The sequence below is a fragment of the Seriola dumerili genome, unplaced genomic scaffold (genome assembly GCF_002260705.1).
Source record: "Seriola dumerili isolate Sdu_G_001 unplaced genomic scaffold, Sdu_1.0 BDQW01000003.1, whole genome shotgun sequence".
NCBI classification, from domain to species: domain Eukaryota; kingdom Metazoa; phylum Chordata; class Actinopteri; order Carangiformes; family Carangidae; genus Seriola; species Seriola dumerili.
Window position 1 is genome coordinate 14,790,596 of NW_019174258.1, and position 13,174 is coordinate 14,803,769.

At 42.6% G+C, this 13,174-nt stretch overlaps 1 protein-coding gene across 1 annotated transcript in view; it reads right to left on the reverse strand.

Annotated features, from left to right (window-relative positions):
• znf536 (zinc finger protein 536) overlaps positions 1 to 13,174 on the reverse strand; it is a 118,409-nt gene that overhangs the window by 66,201 nt on the left and 39,034 nt on the right. Inside the window, exons 2-3 of the mRNA XM_022742019.1 lie at positions 11,293 to 11,451; positions 1,635 to 3,426 (exon numbers count right to left, since the gene is read on the reverse strand). Coding sequence (XP_022597740.1) covers positions 1,635 to 3,426; positions 11,293 to 11,451 — 1,951 coding nt within the window. The remainder of the gene's footprint in view (positions 1 to 1,634; positions 3,427 to 11,292; positions 11,452 to 13,174) is intronic.

The window sequence follows — 13,174 nt, forward strand, 5'->3', positions numbered from 1 at the left end:
CGTCCATTCAAACCTTTGTTACTCAGCCTCTGAAGCAGATGGAAACATGAAATGAAAACCATTTAAGAGCTTCAACCATTGACTTTTATTGTAAATCATTGGCTTTGCCTTGGACATTATATATGGCTGGAAAAACATGCACATTTGTCAACATTCTCAGTTCAGTTTAACTTTCTTTTCTTTTTTTTTTAAATGTTGATGATTAGGTTAAAGGGTGATTATTAACAAAGGCGAGGGTTCAAGGTCTCAAGGGGTTTTCATTTCATGTTTCTATCTGTTTCAGAGGCTGAGAAATAAAGGTTTCAGGCGAATCTTTACCTCTAGCTAGTGGTGATACTGGCTTGCAGATCCTCCTCCTCTTACGACATGTCGCTCACCCTCAGCCTTGGCTAGCTGGTTAGCAGCTTAGCAGGTTAAAGTCAGTATTTGAATCTTCTAAGTTGTTGTTTTTCTTGTTTTCATTTAGGCAACTGCTGTAATCTGCTTCAATATCACTCCCCTCGCTCAGGTCGTGAGCCAACTTCGACTTTAAAAACTTTTTTTGCAGCTAAAACCGCTGATAAAACAAACAAAATACATTTCCCATAATGGATTTCACCTTTCTGACAGAAAATTCAGCAAATCACAAACCATTTCATCAGTCACATGTCTTAAAAAACAACATAATCATATACTACGTGTGTTCATCTTATCCGGTCTTAATGGGAGAAACACGCGTACGCCGCTTCTGGTCTTAATGGGTTAATGAATGTAAAAAAGACACCTTTTTTTGTACATTTTTAAATGATTATTATTTGCTAGTTTGAATTAACAATGGACAATTTCCAACTAATTCAAACGTCTCAATTTCCAGTTTGAAGGAGCTGTCACAGATCAGACCTCAGCCTCTGTCTATGTAGTGTGTATAAAGTCAGTGTTTGAAAGCTCAACACCAACTTTGGGTTTTTACTTTCTTTCTATAGAGACACTTCAGCAACCAGCCCTAAACAGCAAAAGAGCATTGTAAAAAAAAAAAAAAAAAAAAAGAAAAGAAGAAAAAGGACTTCCTTCTTCAGTCTCAAGGAGCAGCTATAACCTTAGCAGAATCATGAAAGTTGACAGTTCATTTTTCACAGGGTCATAGATCGACGAGTCTTATAAAGTAATGGGCTTTTGGGAGCCAGCTTTATGAGAGCTAAGATAGTTAAGAGACATGTGGAGGAGATGGCATGGGGAGCTGAGGTCCTGCTCTGACTCATCCAGGGTTATTCCCTGCATGCTGTGGGGTGGGAGGGAGGCGCTGCACTCCCAGTAATATAAACGCGTAATAAAGATTAATCTGTTGCTAGTCGCCAGGCTGATAGCTTCTAAACTTGCTTGAAATAAGGCTAAAATCACTTCAGAGCCAATCTCGAGACCTTTAGTGAGTGTCTGAGATTCCTATGTGGGTGTCAGGGAAAAAAAAAATGTATATATGTTTGCCTTGTGTGTTTAGTGTTTATGTGTATGCAGTGCAGGGAAAACTCAATTTGTGTTTCAACACGTGCATTCATGACTCTTTTATGCGTGTAGTTTTTCTGCTGGTATAGGTGAATACATGTGTGTGTGTGTGTGAGCTTTATAGGAGTTACAGTGACCGTAGTGTTTGAGCACACTTACCAGGTGCATCTGGCCTCTTCATGCCCCCCGTGGGTGCTCCTCCTGTGCCGCCTCCCAGGCCGTTGAATGCAGGGATGTTGTCGTTGCTGTAGGCTCTGAGGACAGACAGCATGTTCATCTGCTGCTCTAGGTGGGTCTGCTGCTCGGCCTTCAACAGTCCTGGAGGACCTCCAGGAGACAGGAGGCCCAGGCCCTGCTGCCACTGCTTCTCCAGCGGCAGAGCTTGGTTCTGGGCTTGGGGAACCAGAGACAGTGGTGCCATGGTGGAAGAAGATGCTACCAAACCGGCGCTGCTCCTTGGGGGCAAGGAGGAGTCATCTTGGAGGTGTTTGGGGTGGTTCTGGAGGTGGTCTGGAGCTGGACTTCCGTCTTCCTCTCTCTCCATGTCCATTTGCCCATCCTCATCTCTGTCCTCCTCCTCTTCAGCCACTCCTCCCTCCTCTTCCTCTTCGTCAGAGTGATTCTGTTGCTGCTGTCTCTTGGGGGTGGTTGAGGGGGTCTCATTGGCGCTGTGCACCCCAGCCTTTACAACCTCGTCATCTGATCCTGCCTGGTCCTCTTCAGCATCACCACGGGAGCCCCTTTCACCAATCTGGTCTTCCCCGGCTGAAGCTCCTCCTCCAAAGGCCTGGCTAGGTAGGTCAAGACCCTGCTCTGCTGGGGCGATATACCCCTGAAGGCCCTGGTTGGCCCTCGGTGATCCATCATACAAGCCACCAAACCGTCTGTAGAAGTCACTCTGGAAGGGATTGTAGGGCTGGTCCATGTGGTTGTTCCAGCCTCCCTGGCCTTTCTCTCCATCCCTGTCTCCATCTTTGTCAAGGGCCACACCGGAGGTCTTGGTGTTGGAGGAGTGGATGGTGGAGGTGGTCGGAGAGGTCTCTCCATGCAGCTCCTTGCCTGTATCAGACCGCTGCAGCTGGGCCTTACCCAGGTGGTTGGCCTGGAGGTGCAGAGCCATGAGCTCCAATGAGGAGGTGGAGAAGGAGCAGAAGAGGCAGCCGTGCCACGCCACGTTATCGTGGATAGTGACGGAGGAGCCGGGAAGAGATCCGGATGCAGACTCAGGCCGGACCGACACAGACAGGTCAAGTGGTTCGTACTGGGACCCAGGTTTGCCAGGCTCTGAGTTGGGTTTGGCTTCAGCCTTCTCCTCTCTGTCCTGGTCAACCGAGATGACCCGCTTGGCTTTGGGCTCACCGTTGTCGTGGTAGAGCTGGGCCTGGAGCTGGACTGGACTCTGGTTGTCCTTCATGTCTTTCTTCATGGAGCTGAGGACGAAGTTGTCCATGAAGGCCTGAAGAGAACCTTGAAAGTGGACTCCGTTTCCCATCATGCTTTGGTAAGCCCTGCTTAGGTCGGAGAAGCTAGCGGGACCTTCTGTCGCGGTTGGGACATGGGAGGAAGGGCCATCGGCTGTCTTCATGTTCTCGGCTGAGGAGGCGGAGTCAAAACGGCGGTCTCCGCGCTCACGATCTCGGTCATGCGGAGACATGATGCCGGCCGACGCCCACTGATGCGGCAGCAGTGGACCTGCCCTGAAGTCCAGGTTGGGAGGCATTCCCTTGAAAACATTACGGAGGACATCTGGTCGGGCAAAGATACCGCCGCCACCGGCTGTCTTCCCATGATCCTCTTTGTGGTCAGAGGAAGCGGTGTGGCCAGAGGATGGGCCTGAGGTGGTGGAGCCATTTTGACGCTCGCGGTGGTGGCGCTCCAGGTGGTACTTCAAACTGGCAGACTGGGTGCCGGCATAGTCACAATGAGGGCACCGGTAGGGTTTCTCTCCTGAGAGGTCAAGAAAGAGACAGAGAAACAGAAAAGGGAAAGGCAGGGAAAACAGTGAATAATTAACCTGATTATTAGATTGACTGGATATCAAAATCTATTTATTGGAGCAGGGAATGTGGACCCTAGGGTCATGTAACCTCCCTGAACAAGAAAATTAGGTCAAATGAGTTGAGCTCACAAAAAAGATATGCATTTCATTAAGTACTGTAAAAAAGAGGATATTTTTGCAACTGCCTCACTTTCAGTTGGCATCCAAACACATGTGATTTCTAACTCCTCAAAAAATGACGAGGGAATAATGTCAAAAAAAATGTCAAATAGCAATTTAAGAAGAAAAAATAAATAAAGCAAAGAATGAAATAAACTGCAAAAAACAAAATGATAATGAACAAGATCCCATGTCTTTTCTCTTCCACAGTCATCAGTTCTGCACCCCTTGATGTCTGTGTGTGTGTGTGTGTGTGTGTGTCTCACTGCATGTGTATTGGGATGTGGGTGTGGGTGTGTAGGCATCTGAATATGGGTCGATCCGGCTTGATCCAGCAAGCCAGCCATCACCGAGTGAGCCATCACTCACATCAGCACAATAAAAAACATTTCACCATATGGCGCTTTCAGTCCACTATAAGAGATAATATTTTTTCAACTGACAACAAAACTGTCTCGATGCTATCTGCACGCACACGAGCAAGGACGGGGGCGGAGGTTTCTGTTTGTGTGTTTCTGTGGTTGTTGGTGTGTGTGTGTGTGTGTGTGTGTGTGTGTGTATGGGGTCATCCTGCCTCTGTTGTGGCCTTGTTTGCTGTCAGGCCCTGACGATGAGAATGCAATTTCTCAGATATTCCCTATTTGCAGTTTATCTTGAGAAGCATAAATCAGCCACGGCACAAGATCTCCCCAACCACTGCCACACGCTGCAACACAAATATGGATGATACACTACAATGCAAAAATAAGTTGATGAGTATTTAAAAAAAAAAAGAAAAAAAAAAAAAAGAAGAAATGTGCAGGCAACATATGTGAACCACATGCTTGCAGTTGCAGTGAAGCCTTATGATAAAGAACAATATGATTCACCACAGGATACACAGATCAAAGTGATTTATATTACGGTAAAAGAGGGGTGAATCTGTTGTGTAACATTTACATATATTTATTTATGGTGCTCACACATATTCATGAATATTCTTGATAATGGTATAACACCAGCATTATTCTGCCAGAAGTGGATCTTCCATTGCAATGATACTTATGTTGAAATAGAACACATCCTGCTAGCAATTATAATAGGCTTGGAGTCTGAGCCAGCTTTGGATTCATTAAACAATGAACAGAGAGGCGAAAAATGCTAAGCTTGATTTTTTTTTTTAATTAATTTATTTATTTTTTTAATGTATACACATAAAAAGTTCCCAGAGTGGAATTTCTGTTAGAGGGATAACAGTAACAGAACAGAGAGAGGAAAAAGAAATAAAAAAGGAATGGTAGTGGTGTTTTGTGTGTATGCACATTTCTATATATATATATATATATATATATATATATATACAGTATAGGGTCTTAAAATGTTTAGATTATACACATGGAAACCATTTTATAAAAGGAAAAAAATGCATTGTTACGCAAGGCTGGCTTGAATGATTTAAGTCGGGCTGTGTAGTAAATCATGGATATAATTAGCAAATGGCATACTGCTCAAGTAATTTATCATTATTTAGAGGGCACCATTCCAGAAAAAGACTCTGCGATCTGCGGACCTACTGCAGAGTTCTCAAATAAAGGGCCACAAACACCAACTCAATACAATATTGATACAGGCGAGGAAAGAAAAGGAGGGTATACAAAAGAAAATTGAAGGTGGAAATGCTGAGGAGAGGAGGGACAAAGAATGAGGGAGACAAAAAAAAAAAAAAAGAAGGAGCATGCAGAGAGACAGATAGCCCTGACTATAGATAGAAAGACAGTGATTTGATATCTTTTCTCTTACACTAGAGTGGCTATAAAACATAGAGTATATTTAAAATAAACCATACGAGATGAGCTTTTAACCCAATAAGTGCTTCTCCTGTGAGCTGCCGAACAGAGGCTCAGTGCTGATTTAATAAGGAAACGTCCCTGATGCAAATGATCATTCTCAATTCCTCTAACTGGACAAAATGATATTCTAGGAGCCAAATTAGACAGAAATTAGACTGATCTGATCTTTTCCTTTTTTTCCTCCTCCTGTTTTTTTTTTCTTTCCTTATAAAAGGTTGTTAATGTTCATGAGAGGAAAATAAAGATTAATGTGGCATATAGATATCTGAAATGAGAATGAAAATCACAGATTGTACGTTTGACACTCCCCTTTGATGTTTACAGAGGAAGGTAAACTGAAAATAAACACACGTGCCCTCAGAGAGCGATCGGTTTGTTCCGATTTTCTATTAAAATTAAGAATTTAAATATATCTGGAGTGAGTCAGACAGACGACAAGTGAATCGCTGCATCTACTTCTGTTTACGTACGTGTGTGTGTGTGTGTGTGTGTGTGTGTGTGCGTGCGTGCGTCTGCACCATGTGGAATGTGTGCGAACACATGTTTATGCATGTGTGTCGGGCCTGAGCCTGTGTGTATGTATGTGTGTGTGTTTGTGTCTTACAGGGCCATTTGGACTGGCTAAGACATCTGCTCCATCATACGTCAGGGGCCTGGTGTGACATCTGGGGAATATACTGTATCCTGCCTTGCAACATTACACACAATTTACTGCTAAAGGTCATTATGTACCCGTTAATCCACTTTTAATTGATATCAGCGCAAACAGCACAACCTCCCAGCCACATGACAGATCACTGCCACCACAAAACCAGGAAATTGCTGTTTGGGAGTTAAAAATAGATTGATAAACTTTCCTTTTTTATTTATTTTTTGCTCTTGTCCTTCTTCACTTTTTTGTTGCACTTTGGACATTTTACTCTTGACAAAGGTGACTGATAGATGCACCACTATAGCTGTCTTAGCTTTGACTTTAAAAATTGGAGCTCATAAACATCTACATGACACCTTTGTGGCTATAAATTATCATTCTCCTGATTGCTGTACTGGGATCTGCTCCCTCCACAGTGTGTCTGCACTTCATGTTGCATGTACTTATTTCCTCTGGCTGTGTGTATAAAGTGTGACAGCACCATAGATACAAGTAAAGAGAAATACCCCCCGAAACCTGTACAGAGGGGCAATTAAAGTGGCTTAGATAGATATGGCACACTGGAGGATGAATTTCCTTTTGCCAGAAGGATGAAAAAAAAAACAAGTGGGATGTTTGACAGACTTAATAATGGATAGAAGCTGTTTTAAGAATATCTGCTTAAGTTAGTGGCTACTAGTGGATTGGGACATGCCTTAATACTGTCATGGTTAACAGTTTGACAACATATAGATGCATAGTGTACCCAATGGCAAATATGATGCATTTAAGGATAATGCTGACATGCCTGACTATTTTTCTTATGCTCAATAAACTAAAATATACAGTTCCTTGAAAAAAAGTTAGCTCCAAAAGTAGCTGTAGTTTTGGGCACATGTCACTCCAACAGCAGTAAATAGTTCATGTATTTGGGACTATTTTTAGCAATGGATTAATACACATTTTGGTGCTTTAGTGTGCATTTCCAGCACCAGGGTAGTGTAATGTGGGACTGAGTCAAAATGTTATATCACCCAATGCAACAGCATCTCATTGATGTGCTTATAATCGCTTTTGGACAATGGAGCCTCTATAGAAATATGCACCAGGTGGCAAATATATTAAATTTGTGCCATTGTATTGAAGATAATGTATGTTAGAGATTGGAAATGGAGGAAGAAAAAAAAGGAAGCAGTAAGAAAAAAAAGAAATATATTAGGAATAGATACTGAAAGAATTAGGAGTGAAGGGAGGAAGGAGGAGGCAAAGGAGTGAGAGGGATGGAGTGGGAGATCACAGGTCCCTCTTGATTCATCCTGATTACAAGGTTAGGTTAAGGTTAAGTGACATGGGCAAGTCCTGGCTCTCCTCTTTCTCTTCCCCCCTCTCTTTGTCTCACCCTCTCATCGTTTAAAGGTGAGCAGGGACTCTTATTGGTTATGCAGCCCTGCCTGAAGTTATGTGTGGCTATTGTCAAGAGCGAGGACCTTTTTATTTTTTACACACAGCTGCTTACTGCTAAATAGTGCCTTGTCCAGAAGGGGACAATCTGGGCCTCTAATTGCTGTCACTGAAGCCTAGATTCATTATGTGACTTTCCCATTAAAATGTGAGCATTAATTTGTATAATGAAATATCACCCTCTGCAGTGTGTTCATTAGCTGTGGCCCCACACTGTAGCGCCACAGCAGCACAATGTTAGCTACCTAGAAAACTGTGGTTAATTTTGCTAATGGATATTTTCCCACTCACTGTTCAAGAGGAAATTAATACTGTAACATTAGCTCTTTAACTTTTGGAGAAATTTAAATTCACTTCATTCCTTTCAAGCTGGTGTTAGTCGCTCATTAATCTCTGCGTTGCGTTGCACAATGCTGCCTCGACCGGCTTGCTAGGCAATTCCATTGTGTCACTCACATTGCATTAGGATGAAGGGGAGCTCGGCTGTCATCTGTGAATTTCTCTGCATTGTCACCAGAGCACAGAGAGGATCTTTAGCTGCTGTAAAAGTCATCTCGTGGATGTAATCAGGATGTCACAGTGGAGCTGCTATGATTAGGTTATAGGAATGATTTAAAGGCCACATATTGGGGATGCATCAAGCTGTTTTTCTCTCCGTGCGTAGAGGTCTATGCTAAACCTGTGCTTAGATAGGCTCACATCCAAAGATACATTCCTTTCCAAAAGACAACATCCTTTCTAACCTTTCTCGTTCTTGCTCCTGGATGCAGAGGGCTCCTTTTTTATTCCATTGTATTTTTGAGATATGAATGGATAAATGTAGAATATACTGTGTGGATGAAATTAGATGGACCTACTTGTCTGTGTGTGTTTTGCCAAATGAATTAACGCCAGGCCCGGGCTGAGGTCTCTGCTTTCTCCATGATAAAATATGGCCCTCATGGGTATCCTTACTGTACTACTCAAAGCAGACATAACTCAGCTCTCTCACCACCAGATAACAGATGCTTCCCGAAAACCACCACCGTCTCTATCGCAGCCTGGCTGTGACCTGGTTGTACTATTTAACATAAGGATCTTAATTATTTGAGTATACACCAGATGTAGCATGCTACAATATAAAGCATTTCCTCTAATTCCTTTCCAGATCTGAGGTACAGTATGTGTGTCTTATTAAGGAGAGCAAAAGGGGGTTACAGTGCTGGTGGTCTCTCATTCTGCCTTTTAAGTGCATGGAAAAGGAAGAAGAAAAAAAAAAAGAAGCAAAGGAGACAGAGAAGGAGAATAAAAAGAAAAGCAAGCTTTGATTCTTCTCAGCTGTGAGGGATTTCCATTTCCAGTTGTGAGAGTTTTAGCCTCGGCGTCCCTGCTGGCACCCAAGGATTATTTCATAGTGAAGTGTAGAAACTAACAAAAAGGTCAGGACGGTCAAACTCAAGCTTTTCAAGAACATCTTGAGGAATTGAGGGGTAAATGTTTGACAGAAGAGGAAATTTCTGTAAGTCATGTTTTTTTTTATTAGTGTTCTCATGACTGTGTTGGGTCCATTGACAAAATTCTATTATATTGTCAGGAAAGCATACTTTTATGCCTCTTTTCCTTAACAGACCTTAACATTACTCACTACCCCTTTGTTAAAGCATTTACATCTAAGTTACAGGTATTAAGCTGCACTCCTGTCCAGGTGATCCAGGTAATCTGTAGGTATTATGTTAATTCCTTGTTCAAGGAGGCTTTTACTGGACAAATGGTGGTTACTACCCTACAAGAAGCAGTGTGTCTTCTAACCATGATCTTTACTCAACTTTATAGGAGCTATTGCTACATAGCTAACATTAGCATTAACAGCTGTTTACTGACCAGTCTAGAAGAAAAGTTGTGAGTTCAGCATCACTTTATTCCTTTACTCTTCAGCGGTGGAAAGCCAATCTTAACTTTTGTCTCTATCACATCTTTTTCTTCTGCTAAAATTAGCACACTAAACAGCTAGCCGCGGCCTGCAGATGGCAACTCATTGTAACCTCCAATCTGCCCTGAAGATGTAGCGCTGCCAAGAGGGCGTATTATAGCATCTTGTCTTGTAAATGCAACGATGGCCGAAGCTCTTGTGCAACAATGACCACCACCCACTCCTGGCAAGTTACAAATAGCCCCTTTAACCTTATATGAGCTATGTGTAAGTTTTGCTATCGCTACATAGCCAGCGTTAGCATTAACAGCTGTTTACTTACGAGTCTTGCAGAGAGCTTCAGTCATCATGTTTACAATACAAGAAGTTATAATATGTCCTCTGAGCAGTGCTAGAGCAGCATGAACACGACAGTGACTCGATATCGGAAAGTGACAAGAAGGGCTGACTGGTCTGGAGCTAGCTGGTTAGCATGCTAACTTCAGCTTCCACTGCTGGAGACAGCTTTTGGCGAGTAAAGGAATGTAGTTTGTTGCTGAACTTGCAATGTTTCTTCTAGACTGGTAAATAAACAGCTGTTAATGCTAATGTTAGCTATGTAGCAACAGTAAATAACTCATTTAACCATAGTGTAATAGATATTGGCAAAAGGAAGGATTTGAAAAGCATTAGCATTAGTAACTGTTCTTCACTTCTTTGACAGCAAAGCGTCTTAATATCACAATTCACTCTTTCTAGTTTGGAAACAATGACTCTCTGCGGGAAAAACTTAGAGGTGAGGAATCACCTTATGAGGCCCACCAGCTAGAATCAGGTGTCCTTGTAAAGTTGTCCTCTGTGTTGTCTAATGGTGACTTTAACCTGGATAGTCAGTGGGGCGTTTGTACCTTGCAGAGGGTTAGAACCCTGGCTACTGTCCACAGTCCACATCATTACTCTGACTGCTGCCTTAACCTCCAAGCAACGACCAACATGCAGGTTCATCACAGAACTGCCTGAGCCTGGGCTGGTGAGATGTATGGGCCAGAGAGTACACAGCTCAGAGGGTTTGGACGCGTGACTGAAAAATAAAACTAAATCTATTAGGCACATCATCTCACGCGTATCCCTAAACTGTGGACAGGCCAGCTTTGTTTTGGCTTGAAAGTTATTCAGAGTTAGCGAGTGTGAAATTGCCCTCTGAGTGATGTCATCGGAGGACACTGAACCCTTGTTGTGTTAATTAGAGCTCAATGAAATGATGAGTATGAAAAAAACAGACTAACAATGGCCTTAAACCTCAGTGAGGGACACTGTTGGGAAACGTGTGTTCCTTCTTATGAATAGTTTGATTTAGTTGTCTTTATGTCAATTTGAAGAAAATGCATGAAAATCTAAATCTGATAAGAATGCACAGAAAATATCACTATGATTACATCTCATGGACTATTGATCAGGACGTGTGATTTGGAAAACCATAACCATTTGTGCACTTGATTCTTTGTTTCTTTCTTACTCTTGCATTAAAATAAATCCTGTTTAAAGGTTTCCCAGGACAACTAATGCAGTATTCATCAATTACAATATTAATATGCGATCAATCAATCTGCATCATATCCATCATATCAGTGGCAGATTTTGACTCCAATATCTGATTAGGCCAATATTCATAAACCAATATGTCAGTCTAACCCCAGAAGGAATGTCAGTACAAGTAGTAAAGTAAATTTTGCATGAAGTACAATAAATGTTTAATTGCTGGAGAAATGCACTCTGAGCCTGGACTTGGCTGGGGGGGGTGGGGGGTGTGTGTGTGGGGGGGTGATATCCTTGGACGTTTACTGACCTGTATGTATCCGCAGATGAACTTTGAGATGATGAGAGGTGCGGAAGGACTTGCCACAGTAGGGGCAATCCTTGGAGGATGAGCCCATGCTCCGCTCGCGATGCTGGGACAGAGGCGGCTGAATGCTCCCCGCTGCCTTTCCCAAGTCCTCCCCAACATCTGGAGCGCACACAGAGACAGCACAAGGAGGGAGAGACAAATTGAAGGTGTGTTGAGTGCCACTTCAAACCGCCCCTCCACACATCACAACACAACACGTTTCTTTTTTTTTTTTCTTCCTTTCTCCTCTGTCTGTCTCTCATTGTCCCTCGTTTCCCTTGCTCAAATGTGCGAACGCTACACAAAGTCAAACACATCAAACAGGTTCACGGGCCGCGCTATTTTCCTCGCTGACAGAACGCTGACAGTTCATAAGCTTTTCAGTTTCTTTAGAAACACCATAGTCCTGAGATACCCCCCTCCCCCCCCCACCCCTCCCTCCCCCCCTCCCTCCCTCCCTCCCTCTTCAACTCAAACACACCCTCCCTCAACACCGCCACCTGCACCACCACCGCCTCTCCTTTTCTCCTCCTGTTTTTCTTTTTTTATCCTTTGCTATCATCATCATTCCTATTAAGCATATGCTAGATTGCAGTGAAAATTAACAATACAAAATAAGACGGAAAGAAAGAGAGAAGAAAAAAAGCGAGAGATAAATTGGGCTATGTCAGCATCGCTGGATCTCCTCGCATCTCTTCCTGCGACCTGATTTTGACAGGTAGTTGTCAGAGATATGATAGGGTGATAACGGTTTTGACCCCGCCCTCTGCCACTTCCTCTGCCGCTCACCAAAAAACGATGATGCGTAGTTTAGTACAACGGCACTCTGTTATCAACACAATCACCTTTCTGAATATGAGTCTAGAAGATGAGTGGCAACAACCTGGGAATGTGTTGACAGCAGCATAATCTGAGGTGAGGGTGTCATCATCAGATTGTGCACACTGGCCTTGTTGTACTAAAGGTTAAGAGCCTGTGATGTGCTGACAGTCGGTGAGTTTAAAGCCTTGAGCAACACAGTTAAGTTAAAAAAGAAACAAAAAGAAATACATAACAGATGTTTGATATATCTTGTATCCTGAAGCTGTTAAATTAAAAATATCTAGTTCAAATAGCATTTGATGGATGTCACTGTGCAGGAGGTTCATCATCAACTCACACTGTGCAGAACTGTCAAGACAGATTTACGGATTTCACAGCAAAGTATAAATTCATATTAAAATATTTCTTCTTTTATTTTTAAAAGGTCACATATTTTTCACTTTTTCTGTTTTATTTGAAATTTTGATGTCCACAAGAATATAGATTTAATTACCAAAAATGCACTTAGCCTCCCTTCTGATTGGCTGATGATTTTAGCACACAGAGAAACCAAATCCTGAAAGGCTGGATGGGGAGTTCATGATGGAAGGGCTTTGGGCATGACTGAGAGCAGTGACTGCTTTGTTGTGACATCACAAATTTACAGAAGTCCTGATGGCTGGTTTTAAGGCTCAGTTTCTGAATACAGGCTGTGTGCATTTCTGTGTGGACTGAGCACTTTGATACTTTCACAGTATTAATATAGAACCTAGACCTGCTTTATAATCAGACAGCACATGGACGTCTACCTTTAGAATATATGGGACCTTTAAATATTTGTGCTTTCTTCTTTTTTTCTTTCCTTTTTTGCTGCAGGCTGCCATGTCAATATCAACATTTATTCACGTGAAATATGCACTGGTTGGTAAAGGAACCGGCCAGTGTGAGAAGTGATGAACTTTTCAGAGTACACAAAGAAATGTACAGACAAAAACCAAATCTGTCAGAGCTGTGGCTATATTTTCATCATAAACACAACAAA